Source organism: Haemaphysalis longicornis, unplaced genomic scaffold (genome assembly GCF_048455015.1).
Source record: "Haemaphysalis longicornis isolate Haplotype H1 unplaced genomic scaffold, Haemaphysalis longicornis Haplotype H1 scaffold_3, whole genome shotgun sequence".
Lineage (NCBI taxonomy): Eukaryota > Metazoa > Arthropoda > Arachnida > Ixodida > Ixodidae > Haemaphysalis > Haemaphysalis longicornis.
In genome coordinates this window covers 93214527-93233567 of record NW_027526335.1, presented here as the reverse complement: position 1 = coordinate 93233567, position 19041 = coordinate 93214527, and the positions used below count along the sequence as shown (strand labels likewise).

General features: G+C 47.2%; 1 protein-coding gene across 1 annotated transcript in view; it reads left to right on the top strand.

Moving 5' to 3' along the window:
* Nucleotides 1–891: 891 nt before the first annotated feature.
* LOC144174880 (kelch-like protein 8) overlaps nt 892–19041 on the top strand; it is a 43736-nt gene continuing 25586 nt past the window's right edge. The window contains exons 1-4 of the mRNA XM_077703836.1: nt 892–1148; nt 12407–12688; nt 13412–13507; nt 16742–17014. Coding sequence (XP_077559962.1) covers nt 12470–12688; nt 13412–13507; nt 16742–17014 — 588 coding nt within the window. The 5' untranslated portion in view covers nt 892–1148; nt 12407–12469. The remainder of the gene's footprint in view (nt 1149–12406; nt 12689–13411; nt 13508–16741; nt 17015–19041) is intronic.

Genomic DNA, 19041 nt, shown 5'->3' with positions numbered 1-19041 from the left:
TCATAGATAAGTTTTACTACACCCAAGCAAAGCACCCCAATGCGCACTTGTCGCCCACGCGGGGAACGCATGGGCTTCTGCTTAGTGTGCACAAAGTGAAAAAATGAACACGCCTAAAGTAAAACGTCCTCAAACTTAGCGTTGCACATTCCGCAGCAGGTTGTGTGCCCAATTAGGCGGGATTGTTCTCAAACCACTTCCGTGCGGCCTGAGCAGTGCACAGCGGATTGCCTCGCATGCAGCACTTTTTACAAGGCAGCAGACACACCCTGAAACGAATCGAATGCTGTTTCGTAATCAGCAACGTATACCTGTGTTCATTTTTTGAAGAAAGTAGTTGTTTCAAGGGGAACTATGGCCTTTTAGGCCGCTACTTATGCTGGCACGCATGTTACTACGGGGGCCCGATCACCATCTCGTCCGCCATTGCCGTTCTCCGCAGCGCCACCTGTAGGGGCTGGAATGAGCGGATAGTTACTTTTAACTTATTCCTTCTATTTAGCTACACGACAGCCATACTCTCTCACTATAACGTCTTTCACTTTCAGAAGTAGATTTGTTGCTATCTCAGTTTTGACGTCTTGTTTTCTTTTTAGACTCCTTTCTTCACTGCACTTTACTTACTTCATAGCTTGTAAACTAGCGTGTAGCTAACTGCCGACACGCCGATTTTGGGTGCCATTTTCTCAATATAACTGAAGTCTTTCCTCTCTTCGTCTTGTGGTAAGAGAGGGATGGTGAAGGAAGCACAGACAACGGGCTTGCGTCCACAGTTTAGGGAATCGAAGATGCGCCGTTATTCTGCCGGAGCTTGCGCGTTCCCCAGGCGAGGTCGAATATCCCTAGTGCCTAGGCACACGTCGTCCCCGTGGAGAACCTACAGGAGCCGGATGGTGCAGCGCGGAAGGGGACGCACCCGGAGGTGCCTTATTTTTAGGACAGTGCACTCTGCTAGAGCGAGAGAAGAGGGGGAGCTGAACCGAAGTGGTCCCAACATATGGGCTCGCGCCGCCGGGGCAGGGACCCCCTGAAGTAAAAGGCTGAGCGCCGATCACTGCAGCCGCTTGCACAACCACAGCAGGCCTGAGTTATAGCACACCTCCCTGAATGATCCGACGGCACGCTCTCCGTAACCAGCCGGCAGTGAGGTGAGCGCCTGTAGTGCGGCTTGCTTCTTTGCCGCGTGGCATGTCTGTATTGCGGTACAGTATGCGCGTTGAGTTTTTGTATACCCCACGCCGCTCCAGCGTCCAAGTGCGCGATCGCAAGTGACGGATGAAGCGGGAAAACTTGCGCCCCATCTGGCTGTCCCTTTACATATTGCTACTCGGTAGGGAAGACGGGGAGGTTGACATTTACGCCTTGCGCATCGTTGTTACTGTGTGACAGGTGCTGTCATGTGATGCAGTGATTGTACAGCCAACCCAACGCGATTAGTACTGAAGACAAGATCTTTCAGTATGCAATGCCGTAACTCAACAAAAGGGAACTCAGCAGCTTCACCTGCAGTGATGACTTCCTTTAGAACTTTGTCCGTGAACCAAGAACCAAGATAGTACAACCGGGGCGGCGGGTAAATAATTGACAGTATAGAACGATATCTATATATATATATATATATATATATATATATATATATATATATATATATATATATATATATATATATATATATATATATATATATATATATATATATATATATATATATATATATATATATATATATATATATATATATATATATAGAGAGAGAGAGAGAGAGAGAGAGAGAGAAGGCTTCAGTGAGTACTGAAGAAGTTAGCCCCACCAATGGCGGGGCTTGGTACTTGAAACGGGGGTTGCACATAGCCAGGCTAAAAAAGAAAACAAAATGAAAAGAAATGATCTAGAACAATCAATAGATGGGGGATAAAATTAAATAATTAAAGAGCATTGAAAAAAAGTACAATATCAAGAGAAAAGATCAGAGCACCTCAGGGGTATAGGATCTCGGCCAATCCTGAACCGGAACAGACAACAGAGCCTTTGTCCCTGCCGCCGCGTCAGCATGATGTCTTGTATTTAATAAAGATGTTATTAACATTAAAATTTTCTAACGGCAGAGTGACGGGGTGAGAGGAAGGGACACAGCGTAAAATAAGGCTTTTTTTTTTCTCTGCCCGTTTCAGCCATCTTCGTCTTTCCCCTTAAACGATCATACTCTCCTTTCTCCGACATAGGTTGATGCTCTTTGCAACCAAGCAGAACCGTTGTAATAAATGCCATATTTTAGGTGCAACATAGTTTCCTTTTGAATTCTAACTTACCGAGGTACAATTGCGAAAACCTCTGCAGCTTTTTGTCAAATTAGTCGTCAAAACCTGCTGTCCACACAGTGAAACGTGGCTTTCAACTCTTTGGAACCCAATTGATACCAAACATGAAGCAGCGTTTTTTTATTCAATTCTGAGCTCGGTTAATTTGAAGGAAACTCGAGAACGTCCGAACAAATAATCACAAAGGCAACACAATGTCTCGAAAAGCTGGACATGATTTGGCAAGCTATAGAGCGTCCACCCTAACTTCGTCAAAAAGTATATAGCTCGTGGGCGGAGCTCTTCTTCACGTGATTTGCATACAACAGCACAAACCGCCTTCATAAGCGTTGTCGTCATCCTCTAATATGCAGGCGGATACAGCACGAACAAAATATCCGAGACGCAGCCCGCGGTGTGGACAATTAAGCAAGAGTCCGCTGATAATGCTGCCCCGTGTTAAAAGTAATGTCGGGGTAATATGACTCCATTCAGAAATGATTGTAAGACACTGTACGAAGGGAAGGCTGCATCTGGCATAGTACTGGCAACAAATAAAGCACTGGATGATAATAATTGCCTCATGAGGAGATACGAATGGGGACATTTTTTTCCCTCGTATTCGTATGTGAGCGGAAAGCCACGCATTAATCCAAGTGTTTTGTACGAGAAATGTCGTTTTAATGCTAACTAAACAGGGTACCGCAAGCAGTTCCGGTTCGTTGTGGGATATTTACTTCCCGAGTCCCCGGCATCACAGACCGTGTACGCGGTAACGAACCTTGCCTGTTTCTGTAAGCGTGTTCCCGCGACTCCCGAGCCATTTTCTCTTCGATTGATGGCATCCATGTCGTGGGATAAAAGGCTGCATTACCGCCACTGCTCCTTTGTAAGGAACGGGACAAAACGAGGAATCGTCGAGGAGGGGCCAGTCTTCGATCGGACCACAGGCCCGCTATTTACGACAGTTCCACCCAGATGGCGCTTCCTTACCCGGACTTCCTATAGGGACATTCTGGGGAACTGAGGGACAGTATTAGCGATAATTTACGCGGTACCTCGCTGGAATTTCGAATGCGCTAAAAGATGAATTATATCTCGACAGCTATAAACTCGGTCCGACTGGTCTTTTTTTTTTCTTTTCTCTCTCTCTCGCGTAGTCGAAAGAGAGATGTGGGTCGGCGAGGGCGGAATTAGATGGCGGTTATGCTACACGCCGACCAGTGAGCTGCCGACATCTCATCGCTCAGGGAATTTAAATGCGCCGATCAATATCCGCCCACCCACGTTCGGCTTGGACCGTGGCTCGCCTGGGGCGAAAGGCTGGCGGCTGAATATTTACCACTTCGCGGTTAGATGCATCTGTGACACTTTTGACAGCGTCGGTTCATTCATGAGCGGACATTTTGAAGCTCGAATGTTTATTTAAGGTGTTTAGTGACGAAGTCTCTCCGGGCTCTATGTGCATCTCTATGCACACCTCTATGCATCTGACGAAGTCTCTATGTGCATCTCCATTTTTTTAATTAATTGTTTTTCTAAAGGAAGTAATGTATTCTTGGCTCCAACGAAAATCTTCCTGTACGTTTTGAAGTTAGTACAAATCATTCGAGTCGATTGCAGGTGAGGTACGCGATGAGCCACAGTGCAATGCACCTATCGGGTAACTTTCGCAGCTTACATCGCAAAGCGCAATGACAGTTTTAAGTTCGTTTTGACGTGCGATGGAATTAGTATAGAACGTAAATATAGTAATATCATCGGCGTATAAGAGACAGTGTTGCGAAATGTACGAGAAAAATCATTCCAAATAAAAAAATTGAAAGAACTAAAACTGAGCCCTGAGGGGTACCTGTGGTAGAGCTTTTATCGGAAGGAAAAATGACCGCTAATATGAACAATCTGACAGCAACCGGTGATTTACATTAGCCCCTGACTAGAATCCCCTGCAACTGCTTGATTTCTTCGAAAAGCTTGGTTGCACTTTCGTTAGCTATACAGCTGTACAACCTCACAATCTGCGAGCGCGCGTGTAACTCTTGGCATCTCAGCTCAAAACAGGCAGTAATACAATATAGAGGAGTCGGATCAAAAGCCCGCCGTGCGAGCTAATTCCCGCCGGAATGCACACGTGCGTCTAGCGCGCCGTCCAAACAGTCCTTGCCGCCGTTTCTCTCCCGTTGCTTCTCCCCGCCAACCCTTCTTCGTGCCTCCTCGCCTGCACACCTGTGCGACTGTTGTGGCGCCGGCGGGGAGCCCACGTGTCCGGCGTGTACAAGCGAGCGGGGACAGCTGAAAATGCAGGGCAGGCCGGAGGAAACCAAGGCCAGCGCCGGTTGGCGCCGGTTTAAGTCGCCTTGACTGGGAGCCGCCGACTCGATAACCGCATCGCCGGCGCTCCGACGAGACAACCGCGCGCGTCGGATCCCGGAGGCGACGACGTTGTCACGGCTCGTGGCCTCGTGTCGAGTCGGCCCCGAGTGGTAAATCTGAATGCACGGGGAGGAGGACGAGGATAATAAACTAAACAGCAGAGGTCGGCGCCCTCTTACGTAATGCGGCGCGACGCCTCTGCAGAAAGCGACGCGTCCTGCAGGGAGGCATATTACCTCCTTTTGGCGCCACGATAACCAACCGTAAATTGTTGAAGTTCAACGAGCCCTTCTTTTTCTTTTTTTTTTAAACTGCTAAAACAAATTTTTCGGCGCGGGGCATATATATACAGACGATAACTGCATAGTAGACATCGCAACTTTTACGCACCCCATACAATTAAATTCTATTTTAGTACATGTGCAGCATTTATTTTGGGACGCTGCATTACTTTCGGAATCAATCGGTGGAAAGTTATTGGGCGTTGAGCAAAATTATCCTGCAATTTTAAAAGCCATTGAAGCTAGGATCTTCATTGTGTTTCAACTGGTTCTAGCCAGATAAAAAGCTATCATGTTGAGCCCTATTTGTGGAGCTATCATGTGAACAGCCATATTTTCGCCAAATTACACACGTAGATATTTCTACAATGTTATTTCGCGAAGTTAATATTCAATGTGAATGCTTGCATGCTAAATATTGCTTTACAAAACAGTTTAGTTAGGCACCAGAGAGCAGCCCCCAATGTAGAAAACTGATGTACATCGAAAAAGCCGATCATATTGCAAGTTTAGTTAACTCGTTTCACAAAAAAATGACATTTGTTTGGGCAATACAGAAAGGGCATAAGAATACACTGAGACAGTTTTTTATGGTCTAGATTGGTCGTTCAATGGCACTCCCGTTGATGAACTATTTGACATCTGAGAAAACGCCATTGAATTAGCCTGCGGGTGTAAAGGAGGAGGAGGAAAAACTTTATTTGTCCCATCCGTTGAGTGCAGTCACTCCGGACCAGTGAGGGGTGTCCTCAGTCCAGGACTCCCTGGCTGTAGCCGGCCTTCCGGGCCCTATTCACCAGCCGAAGCTGGGAGCAGGGGTCGGAGCTGGTGTAAAGGGGAAAAAAAGCTTTAGTGGTAAACATGCATAGTTTCACCGGAAGGGACGTATTGAAGAACATTAAAGGGATTCTACAACACTTCCAATAAACGCTTTTCCTGTTTCCTTCGCGACCGGAAGCGCTGCACAAGCTGGACGGAGCGGCATGACGTGATTTGCTCGTCGCAGAAGATAATCTTCCGTATCTACTTTGCTTTTGTGGCTTTCTTTTTAAAGTGACTATCGAATGCGTACATTGCTACAACTGAAGGAAAGCCGGCCAATAGCCGCTACACCCCTATAATGACGCTAGTACAGCGGTCGAAGAACGCCAAGACCGGGAAAGGGAAAAAAAATTTTTGAGCGAGTTTCTAAGTTAACTGATGAGGATAAGGCAGTAATTTCTGGCTCAGATACTTTTCGACCCCCTAATCTAAGTATTCGATGTGTTGATTGATTACGCTGTGCAAGCATTCATGATTTCAAAAAGAAAACAAGGTGAGAAAAGTGTTGCAGGGCCCCTTTAATGACCGCGATATCCCAAAGCCTTCCAGGAAGAGGGGGACCGACCATGCCTTCACGAGTTTAAAGGGGGCGAGTTAGAGAGCGCAAACGGTGGCAGTAGGCAGGTTTGTCAAGCCTCAGCCTATAAGCTTTGTGTCAGCATCGAGCCCCGAACTACTTGCGTTCGAAGATAGCGATTACGCGCGGTTGGTCCCTTTAAATTAATCTTATGCCGTACGTTTTGCCCTACATGGCCTGTTATCCTGCAACAGCCCACACCCCATCCACTGTTCCCATCATTTACACGCGCAAAAAGATATATTCGAGTGCTGACAAAAAAAAACGAAGCTGCCACAATTTAGTATCGCACCTTTTTACTCGCCTGATGACAAAACAGGAATAGTAGTACTAGTAGTAAAGACTTTATATTAGGCCGAAACTACATTGCTACTACAGTACCAAGTCAATTTTCTTCTCGCTAACCTCGAAGAATAGATCTTCTAATTATGTTTCTTCGATCGTAGTAGCGTGAAACTGTGCTTAGTGGAGGGTTCTGTTTCGCAAATCGTGGGAGCAATGCAACAAGGCGAAGAAGTTCTCGCCCGGTGGGCTTCTGGGTATTCACGAAAAAAAAAGTGTAATGTCTTGAAACACAACAGAAGCAGCCTAAATAGACGCATCAATTATCGTAAAAAGATGGGTAAATATAGTACACATGCCGTTATTTCGGAAGGCCGACTTTTGAAATCGAAGACTGCCATCTGCATATAGGTGCAGCAAGTATCCGCAGAGTAACAATCAGGTTATCAGCCGAGCTAACGAAAACGAACATTGGCCCACATTTTCAAAAACACCCCGCGAACGCGAACCTCCAATGTTGCATTCATTAGCTGTTGTGTCCGGCTATTCATTCCACACATTTTAAGGTGTTTGACGAATCTAAGGTGGATATAAATGTAAACCAGCAAGAAATGGCTGCGGCTTAACTCAGCTAACCCTGGATATGCAAAGCGAAAGCTTATCTTAGCCTGGCTTGGTTTCAGTTGATTAACTTTTGATTTAGCTGTTATTATTCGTGCTATTCGTCCGAATCCTGCCTTTGTCTATTGGTTCCGCTTTCGGCGTTTTCCGAGCCGAACGGCTCGCTCTTCCTCAGTCTCCAACGCTAGCTTCGCTATCCTACGACGGCTCAAAGCCTCCAGTTCCCCCGCAAAGCTCAGAGAAGACTGCGCGGGCTTGCTCTCATCTGTGACCAAGGTCGCATTTCCGCAGCGAGTCACGTGGTCAAGCAGCGACCCAGCTGCGGAGAGCGCATGCGCCAAGCCGGCAGCGGCGACGGCTAGCAAATGCGGCCGTCGGCGGAGCTTAGACCCGTGAGTCACGTGATCGTTTCCGAGAATACGGCGCAGCTGCGGTCAAATGAAGGTCAAATTTCCCGTGACGGCAAAACCACTCGACGAGATTAGTAAAGCTTTGCGTTCAAAAAAATTCGGCCACCGTCGAAGACAGGAAACAACGGAGCTGGGGGTCTTCACTGGCTTTATGTGTGTATGTGTGTATGTATGTATGTATGTATGTATGTATGTATGTATGTATGTATGTATGTATGTACAGATCATTGGAAAGGGAAGATCCATCAACAGGCGTAAATTGTCGCGCCTAGGGAGATCAGACACTGATTCCGCCGAGCATACGCCGTTTCTCTCAACTAGGAGAACACCTGCACATCAGAGCTTACGTCATCACTAGGCGCAGCCAATCCCCGACGCGCGCCTCCCCACCCGTACATCTGTCCAGCTCAACTCAGCCAAAGTCAAAAGTCAACGCCCGCGCTGCAAACACAAAGGAAATGCTGTGCGCCCCGAATGCGATGATAGCGCAATTGAACAGACACCGGTTTCATAACGCGGGGGGTCCAGGTTCGATTCGGCCCGCGGGAAGCGTTTTTTTCTTGGGGCACGCACTCCCCACACACCTGCTCGTGGGATCCTTACCTCCTCGCCACTTTCCCTCTCACTTCTTGGCCTAGCGTTTTCGCCCTCTTTGTCGCGCCAAGTTTTGAGCGACGCCAGGCACGGATGGAGGAACTCCAGCTTAAACTGTTCCACTATTAAAATCAGAAACTCCCAAGTGCGAATCGTCGGAGAAATGCGTCAGCCAATCTGCTATACACCGAGCCCCTGTAAAGTCGGGTTCACTACTTCGCAGAGATGCACTGCGATAATACATTTTTAAGCGTCTGGTACCAAAGTAAGAAGGCAATTTTAACAGGAAAGCTGTTAAAGCTTTTAGCTCCGTCGTCGATCGTTACCGAAGACTCAGCTCTGCGGAGTGCACGTAAGCGTTGGCCTCGTGAGGAGCGCCCGGCGTCGTCCAGGTTTGCGCCCCGTGAGGAGCTCGCCAAAAAATAAAAATACCGAGCGCACGTGAGCGCGCGCCTCGGCCAGCTCGACCTTCGAGAACATTCTGCTCAGTGTTCGTGGCGTCAGCTCTCGCGTGTTGTTCTTATCGCCAGTTCACGTGCGTCCGCGCCTGAAGGGGGGAGCACAGACGCCGTGTGCGGGCTACAGACGGCGAGTTCGCGAAGCCGGTTTCCGCGGGTCCTAGCGCGTGCTAAAGCGGTCCACCTTGGTAGAGATGTGAAAGCCTGCCGACAAAACGACCCGGGCCCGCCAGCCACGGACAGTTTTCAGAGTCTCCGATGAAGGGAGAGGGGCCGCCATGGCTCTGCTGTTTTCCAGCCTTGCACCTCCAGTGCTACCTGAGCCATTTTTTTTTTTGTTAAATACTTCCATGGGGCCCCTTGTGTGCTTATGGTGCGCTTTATAACGAGCCCCTTTAGAGTCAGCATCCCTTGTTTACACATATGCTCTGTTAAGAAAACGTCTTAACAGCAGCGCTGTTTAAGCTCTTGGTTGCTCCATCGGTGAACAAAAACGCGCGCGCCACCTGTCGTCTGCTCCTGACGTCGCTCGCTCCGCGTTGCTAGGGGCAACCATTTGCGCTTATACAACTCGGCCACCGCGGCGGCGGCAACAAAACTCTATCCGACTCTGTCCCGCGCACATAGGGGTGGGGCGACCAAAAAAGATCCGGACGCTTGACGAAGGTGCGGTTTATCAGGAAGCACGTTGTGCTGCATGCCAGGCGAGAATGCAATCAGTGACGACGATCCGAGCACCCCGAACGGGTGCATGCCAGTCAGCGTATGAGCAAGCAGCGTCGCCGACAAAACAACTGACGTCTGCTCCCGACGTCACTCGCTCCGCTTTGCTAAGGGCAACCCCCTCCGCCGCGTCGGCGGCAGCCACTTCGCTAAAGATGTGAAAGCGTGCGGACGAAGCGATCCGTACCTACCAATGATGGAGATCTTTAAGCGGCATGTTCGGAAGTCTATGTGAGGTACAACTGCCGGGCCGCCGACGAAGAGACAGATGGGCGACAGAAGAAAGCGCCACTCCCGAAGAGCGGCTACTCGAGAATGGATGCGACGACTTCGGTCCAATCCCAAAAGAAATGACTGGTACTGACAATAAAATAACAGATTGTACATACTTTAGTGACCGAGTCTTCATTGCTCGCTGAGAAGGGGGGGGGTGACTACAACAACACGCAGAAAACTTGGTCGAGTCTCCAAGCATAACCACGCACGAACTTAGCCGAATCAAGAATAAGCTAGCTAGGGCGCCAGCTCCGCTGTTTGCCCAGTACGCGCTATTATTGCGAAGCTGCCCCAATTTTGTTCACACGCGTTACGACAGGTTTTATAGGAAGGAATGTAGTACACCCAGACCCTTTGAAGTCGGTCTTACTAGTGGGAAGGCACATCTTCATGAGCAATGTAAGTCGCTTCACATGAAAACATTAAGGCCTTAGGGCTTTTTATTAACAGAATTTTCATACTCGGTGAAAGTAGACACATGCAGCACTAGAAACGGACAGACCGGATTTCTCGTTTGTCCACTTACAAATGCTCACGCATCTAATGAATGAACTATCCTAACTGTAGTCGGCTTCATTCTGCTTAATCTAAATCATGCGACGCAGTTAAAGACGCAAAAATATATTCGAAATGAGAGAAGCAACTTGTCTATTCCAGAGGAGCAGAAGAAGAACGCGTTGATCTTGCAGCAGCGTAAGGCGATGTTGCTCACCGATAGGGTGGGATGGAAAGGCGTCTCGTCTCGGTGGCGACCCAGTACTACTAGATTGAGCATAACTGGCTAAGAAGGCACTCACACGCGAGCGCTTTCATAGGGAACGAAACGGTGTTGGTGGTAATCTGCGGCTTCATATCATGGCTGCTTGTCCTTCTGGAATTTGGAAATGGAGGTGGGGCCGGTGGCCTGGAGGGGATGAGGGTTGCGTAAAAAACAACTTATTTGATACTGACTAAAAGGTCTGAGGACACCTAAGCTTTGAAGGGTTCTGAATGCAAAAGCATTAATGTACAACTTTATTAAACGGGCTCATGAACTGAAACCCTCCCCGTTCTACCGAGGTATAACGGGTAAATTAAATAAATTGAAAATAGATGTCTGGATTTGAAATTTAAAAAAATGTAAAAAGGTAATTAAACAAGCTAATTACGCAGAAAATGACTCACTACAAAACAATGATAAATACAAAAGATCTAAAACCTATGATCGCGTTATTTGCCGCTGACTTTGTTTCTGCGTGTGTGTGAAATTGTGACAAAATATTTCAGGGGTTAGTATTGTTGAATATTAGCGTTAATTATTATTGTCATTTCTTTTAAAATTTTTAATGTTTTTGTATGTTTTATTAGCTCTGGTTTCCTTCTTACGAGGTAATTTCTATGGATATCAAGAAGTTGTTCTCTGTGTTTGTTGTTATTAGGCAGTCCTGTAAATAGTGGTCCAAACTGTCTGCTGGTAGGTTACATTTACATATGTTATTATTTGTAATGGCGAACCTATGAAAATAAAACGGAAATCTACCGTGTCCAGTGATAAACTGTGACGCGTAATAGTTGGTGGGAAAGTGGTTCGGAATTTTGTGAATATTCTTTATCCATTGGAATGTGTAGCTTCCATTTCCTTCTTGTTGCCACTCAACCTTCCAATGTTTTCTTAGGTTAATATTGAGCTGTTTTTTTGATAAATTGTAGTGAAATAGGCCAGTCAATTTTTTAGCCATATTTTGCTGCTTTTTTAGCCATTTCGTCCGCTATTTCGTTACCGACATTGTCACTGTGACCTTTAATGTAAGTTAACGTTACTTTGACCTGTTTTGCTATTTTGTTTGGCATTTCTTTAATTCTAAATATATTTGGGTTCCGATTATTTGGATTGCTCATTGCTTTTAGGGTTGATAGGCTATCAGTATACAACTGCACGTTACCTTCTTTGAAGCTAGTTTGGAGGTATTCAAGTGCTTTTAAAATCGCGATTCCTTCTGCCTCAAAGTTATTGCTGTACTCCGGAAGTTTGTATTGCTTGGTTTCTACTATTTTGCTGGATTTGTCTAGAATTATAAAATCTGCTCCTATGTCGGTTTTATATTGCGAGCCGTCTGTAAATACTACAAAATCTGTCTGCGAAATTGGTTGGGTAATATAGGTAAAAGATATCTTATCTGCTGGATGCAGCTGCCATATATCTACTTTGTTACTTATTTGGTCTCCCGTAAAAGCACGGTTTTTCCAGGTGAACATTTTTTCCGGCGAAAAGTACGTTAAATGTTTCGACTGAACGCCCGAGACGCTTCTATTCCGCCCCGCGTTCTAGAAGGGTTTCGTCCTCGTTCCGCTGAAACGATTTGTTTCGAGATCCGCTCTCAAATAGCTTCGATCTCTCTCCTACATGTTGCGCAGCTGCTCGTTCCTGCCTCCATGTATTAGAGAAGTGACGACGATGGTGGATTTGCTTGCGTTCTTCCGCTCTTTTACTAAATCGGCGGCATGCTGGCGTGAACGACCACCCTTACCTACGACCGCGCGCGCAGTGTGTAACACATCCCGCTATGGAACGCTCTAAAGACCCGTGGTCTAGGAGCCGCGTCGCTGTTACAGACCCCTAAGCCGGCGTCAAAGCCGGTCTTTTCGCTCAATGGGGCATTTATGCTTTCACATTAAAACTGAAATTTCCTGAATATATAATGTCCTCCTTCAGGTCCTGCTGAAGATGAACGCCTGCCAGCCTCCTCCCGGCCCTCGGCAGTGTTGAGGCGGGACGATGAGCGTGGACGAGGCCGGCCGGCTGACGTACGCGGCGCCGGATGTGGCGCAGCAGTCGTTCCGGCGGCTGCGGCAGTTTTTCGAGGACGGCCAGCTGTGCGACGTGCAGCTGCGCGTAGGCGGCCGCGCCTGGCGCTGCCACCGGCTGGTGCTGGCCTGCTGCTCGCCCTACTTCCACGCCATGTTCACCACGCCGCTCGCCGAGAGCCACCAGGAGGTGCGTCCGCCCACATGCTCAACCCTGTCTACTACAAGGGATGTACCCCGGATGGAAGGCAACAGGTTGTGGCAAGCGACGTCCTTGCTGCCGGCGGCCGCGGTCATATAGACAGATAGATAAACATACAGACCGGCCGACCAGCCTGCCGAACGACCGACTTACAAGGCGGCTCAAATTCGTCATCCTTGTAAGACTAACGCTTTCAGCTAGTATGGGAGCAAACGTCACTGCAGGTCTGCGATTCGAATGGTCCCAAGTGGACAGAGCTTGTTCTCTCACATAGACCAGGTAGCCGTCAAGTGTGTAAATGAAGCCTGGCATCGACGTGCAGTGTGGGACCCATAATGCACTACCACTGACTGTGCCGTGGTAATGCGGAAAACTGAATTTTAACGCATGTCCTCGTTGCCAGAAAGGATTTAATTTCCCTGTGTCTATAATTCCTTGCGCTCTCCCTGCTGCTACGCTGCATGCTATCACACTCCGAAGTAAAGCGGGTATATTATTGGTCGCAAGTTGGCTAAAAACGTATTGCGCACGTCTGACAACATACACCTCCCGATAAGGAACTGACGCTTAGAGAAACCACTAATATGACTTACGGTGTTCGTCAATTCGCAGTGTTTATGGTTAATGTAGGATGATGCAACTTGACTCGCCTGCGAAGGCGGGGTAAGTTGATGTCGAAGCGAGAAAAAAATAGCAGCATCAACGTTGCAGGAGGTCACCATTGGCGACATCGATGAAGTGGCCATGGACAAGCTCATTCAGTTCGCCTACACCGGGGTAGTGCAGCTGACGGTGGAGGGAGTTCAGGTAAGCCATTAGAACTGACTAAAGAAGGGAACCGGGTAAGAATACACCAAACGGTACTTCACCGCCCAGAAAGAACACTTAAATGGAACCCTGCAACACTTCCAAATTTTTGGGAAATCTTAAATGCTTGCAGAACGTAGTAACTAATACGCCTAGTACATAGATTAGCGGGTCGCAGACTACCTCAGCCGAAAATTACTGCTCTATGTCCATCACATAACCTAGAAACTACACAATAAACCTTCTTACACCCTTTTTGGATGAAAAGGTTGTAAGAATTTTGTCCCATGGCGAACACTTTTAAAAGGTGTTTTGGCTAAAAAAATGGTGTAAAGATGAGTTCGTGTGAACACCCTAAGAAAGGAGGTAAGGTTGCTCAACACCCTAAAATAAGGGTGTGGGCAGCGGAGCTATGCGTGAAGGTGTGGATGGGCAGAGAACGCAGCATCACATACAGACACATTCTACATGCACAAGTCACACTTGACCATCAAATGAATTAAACAAGAAAGCCAACTGGATGCATGGGGACAGCGAGTAATACATCTGCACTTCATGCTTTTATAGCAAGCAGAGGAAAGCCCTCCAATAGAGCCATTGGGCTTGTCACAAAAATAAGATATTTTAGCGCTAATTTCAGGGTAGTGCATTTTAATGTAAGCATATACAAATCAGCATGCGGATTTGCAAAAAGCTTTTTAATCGAGGGGTAAGTCATAAAATTTTATTAAATACCAGACAAATATTCCCGCCATCTCAACACCCTTCAAGAAGGGTGTACAATATTTAAACACCTTTTTTCTTAAAAGGGTATAAAATACAAATCAGGGTGTTCGAAACTAAGAAAAAGGGTGTTAAGAAAAAGGGTGTAAGCAAAAAGGGTGTAAGAGACTTTGAACTTTGGAGGTATTTCATATCCGTTTACACGGGTGGACAGAACATTTTCTACAAGCGGAGTATGTTTTGACCCCACGAAGTTTCGTACAACATAAATTGGCACAATTTATTACAAGTGAAGCTGTTTAACCTTGAACTAGGTTCGGTGGCGTTAGCAAAAAAAGACAGACAAAACGAACTACGCCCCTGTAAAGGGTGCACCACCGCAGATAATGTAATGCGGGGAATTTTTTTTTTTTTGGATTCTAAAACGCAAAAAGAATTGGTGCAGCTTGCAGTGGTGGTGCAAGGGTAAAGAAACACCAAAGCTGGGGGTCGACCTAACTTGTTTTTCCCTTGGATCCACTGTCAGTGTGGGGGACGCACTGGAACAGCCTTGTAAAATCCGGTTAAACTTGGCCTCACTCCAGGGAGCTTATCCTAGCTTAGCAAGAACATCGCAAAGCCTAGCAAACGTAGCAATACTTAGCGACACCGGAAGAACTAGGTGTGCCCGCAGCTGCGCTGTTCTTTTTTTGCAACTGAACATTTTTTTCAACACCCTACAGAATGACAAGCGTGTTGCAGTCGCTCAACACCCTTTTTGCCACACAACTATAGGTTGTTGTTTTTTTTATTTTAAATGTTCAAATTTATATGTCACGTGCCAAAGCTGAACTCCGGGCATGGGACACACCGTATATGAAAACGAGCGATCATTGCAGACGAAGTCTTTTTTTTGGGGGGGGGGGGGGATGGGGGGGGGGTTCGAATATTTCTTACGAGTAGAGGAGGATATTAAGGGATGTCTTGTTCTTTACACTGCAATTATACATGTATGCATGGCCTTATTCAATGAACATCTAAACTCCTTTTCCACACCCTTTCAACACCCTAAGAAAAACCAAGGGTGTTGAAGTTGATCAACTCTTTTTTTCACACAAAAAGGGTGTAGAGCTAGGAAAAAGGTGTTGAGATTAAAGAAAAAAGGGTGCAATGGGCTCCCAACACCCTTTTTCCGCTTATACTACATCCTTTCTAGCCAAAAAGTGTGCAAAAAAGTTTAGTGTGTAGCTCAAAATGTTTCTCTCTCTTTCCCTAATGTTGGCGTTATTCGACTGCTGGGGGATTACGTCATTACAGCGGTGTAGCAGCTGTTGGCTGGCTTTCCCTCAGCTGCAGCAATGAATGCATTTCATAGCCAATTTAAAGAAGAAAGCCACAAAATCAAAGCAGAAGCGGAAGGCTTATCTGCTGCGACAAGCAAATCACGCAGTGCCCCTCCATACTGACGATAACTACAGCTTTCGCAGTGTTTCCAGGCGCGAAGGAAAGAGTGAAAGCGTTTATCGGTAGTGTTGCAGAGTCCCTTTAATCACTTCAAAACAAACATCTTATAAGGCGTGGGCGACGCTGAAAGAGACGATCAATGGGTTTATGCTGAGATAGCGTGGTGAAGGCATTACGCTACCGCCCCATGATTTTATCGTTCATTCGGTGGTCATAAAAATGTCCCGCGCGTTATATGAATGTTACAAGACGGAGCGATGGGCACAGTATTTATTTAGTTAAAAGAATGCGGTGGTTCAGTGGCTGCTGAGCCCAAGGATGCGGGTTAGATTCGCGGCCGCGGCGGTCATTTTGCTGATGGAGGCGAAAAACAAAACACCCATGGGTCGACATTTCGGTGCACATTAAAGATCTACAGGTGGTTTAAATTAATCCGCAGTGATCCACTACAGCGCACCTCATAGCGCTGGCGTAGCCCGAGCGCCTAAAGCGCCAGTAATTTGAATTGTGAACCTCAAAAAGAAACAAAATGGTTAACACAAACACTTGAATATTGGTAGTCATTTTTCGTGCGCGCCCGCCAATAGATCAACGAAAAAATGGTTTTCAATAAAAGTATATGCGAAAATACAAAAAAAACGTTAAAGCGCAAACATCGGTCATTCTCCTTCGTTACCCTCCCCCACTTTCCCTCTTCAGTCTTAATTTCCATTTGCCCATTCCCCCTCCATCCCCATTAACCCATTGTCCCACCCTCTGTTTGTTCAATACTGGGTGTATCTTGTTCAGAAATGCTCTTTTTGCATTGGCGCAGTACAACAGTTCTCTGAATCAGAGGTCTTGTCCCGGGACCGTGTGCCGAAAGTGTGCAACTCCGTATAGGCTCCGCGTGTGGGCACGAGCCTCGGTTCTTTACCTCAAGGCTTGCTCCATACCCTTGCGGATGCATTTATAACCGCCTGATGTTTATCAGCTTCTACTGAAGCAGTTTGGGCATGCGCAAGACGATTCGGCATTCAGATCTTGCGTCTTCATTGAGATGCACCGCACCTGTGCGCACGCATGCAGGCCCTTCTCCACGCGTCGTCGGTGCTCCAGATCGAGCCACTGACGTGCGCCTGCTCCGACTTCGTGCGCGCCCAGCTGGAGCCTGCCAACGCGCTGGGCGTCTGGCAGTTCGCCGAGTCGCACGGCCTGCAGGGCTTGGCGCGCAGCGCCGAGCTCTTTGTGCGCGGCCACTTTCCCAAGGTGGCCTGCGGCCGTGAGTTCCTTGGCCTGGGCTCGCAACACCTCGCCAGGCTGCTGGCCGCCGCAGACCTCGCTGTGGAGTCTGAGACTCAGGCAGGTACCCCCCCATACACACATCGAAACTGTCACACACCTCGCTAAATTAACACTATCGACGGTCACGGAGGCACGTGAATCCGACGGTGTGGTCCATGAATCGGCGAAAAAGAAAAATTAAATGGTGCTTGGGCCATATTTAAGTTTAATATTTCAAAATTTCGAAAATTACGTGGGTGCATGATCGCCAGCCATTTTTGCTGTTTTACCAGCGAAGCTGTTTAGCAAATCGTAATTTTTTGTGTCCGCAGTCAGAAATAGCAAGAAATTGCCGAGCGCGCGCACGTGAGCGCGAGCCTCGCGCCGACCGCCCTGCAGTTAACAACCAAGAAAATGCCGAGTGCTCATGTGTGCGTGCCTCGCGACGACCGCCCGGCATCCCCGGCGCACGTTTGTCAAGCCAAGCATACCCACCTACGGAGATTGGTCAAGATTGACGAAAAACTCTAGCGTTCGTCGTAATCGTGGCAACACTTGCTCGGAACGAGAAAGACTCCAGCGTTCGCCGTGATCGTGGCAACACTCGCTCGCAACGAGAGAGACCCCAGCATTCGCCGTAATCGTGGCAACACTCGCTATAGGAACGAGAGAGACCCCAGCGTTCGCCTATAATCGTGGCAACACTCGCTCGGAACGAGAGAGACCCCAGCGTTCGCCGTAATCGTGGCAACACTCGCTCGGAACGAGAAAGACACGCCATAGTGTTCGCCCCTCCAAGGTGATGCCCGATGATTATCACTTCCAAAAAATGAAGGAATTAAGCTCACACTTATAGCAACAATGATGGAGTAAATGTCGTTGCTGCAGCGAAGAAGAAAATCGGCTGCAATCGTGGACTTAATTCTTCGTGATGGCCCGGAAGGTTGCGCACAGCTTCGCTACCTTCAAGTCTTACGCGTTAGTGCGAACTTAGATTTTTTTTTGTTATCTAAGTTAGCGCAATGCTACCACGCACGTTATGGAACCACAACGCCTACGAAATTATGTTATAACTAAGCTTTAATTAAGCTAAAAAATTGGCAGAGATCTGTCTGGTTGGGAAGATACGGCAGTGGAAAAATCAAATAAGAAACTCCAATTAAAAGTAACCAAAGAACCGGACGTCTCAAAACTATATAGCTCGCTTACAGTGAAGCTGGGTTCCCTCTCGACTGCGGCCATGTTGCCGCGGTGTTTTATATTCGGTAGCGCTGGCGGACACTGGTCAAGCGCCTTGCGGTGGAGCGCAGTCCGTGCACGTACGTCGTCAAAAGATTTCCAAGATAACAACGTAGGTTTTGTGCCCTTCTCCTAATAAGCAACCATTCGAGGAGTAGGCTTGCTCTACCATTGATTTCGCTTCGAGGCTGGCCGTTCGTTCCGCAGATGAGGTCAGGTGGCTCGCAGTGTCCGGTGCTGCTTACTTTGTTTTAACGCTAGAGTGTTACCAAGCTTTTTTGCGTGTGCGCATAGGTTCTGCGTTTTTTTCTTGTGCGTTTTTTTTTTGTGCGTACTGCAAACAATAGACACTCATTGGTGCGCATCGCGTCGGTATAGTCGGCTATCTCTAGTTGCTGTCTCCTTCGTCTACTACCCTGATTGTATTCGGTTTACTTTGTCATTCTTGTGCGTAGATTTCGTGTGTGCACTATGCAATAGACTTTTCTTTTTTCTTGTTATCATCTTCCGACTTAAACTTATATTGCAAACCTCGTCACCCTTAGTTGTGCTATGTTTTTTAACGCGTGAATTAATTCTGTATATATGAGGTCCCCCTGCAGTCATTGACTTCGGGACCTCCTCCTGTATATACCCATTGCATGTTGTTTCTTTGTGTTAAATAAACCACCATCGAATCGAACACCTGACTTTTTTACCCCCTTACTCAATGCCCTGTAAAGGGGCCTGTGAGGAATTTCAAATAAATAAATAAATAAATAAATAAATAAATAAATAAATAAATAAATAAATAAATAAATAAATAAATACAGTTTACTGAAGGAGGAGGAAAACTTTTTATTGAACGTGGTGTTCGGCGGGAGTGG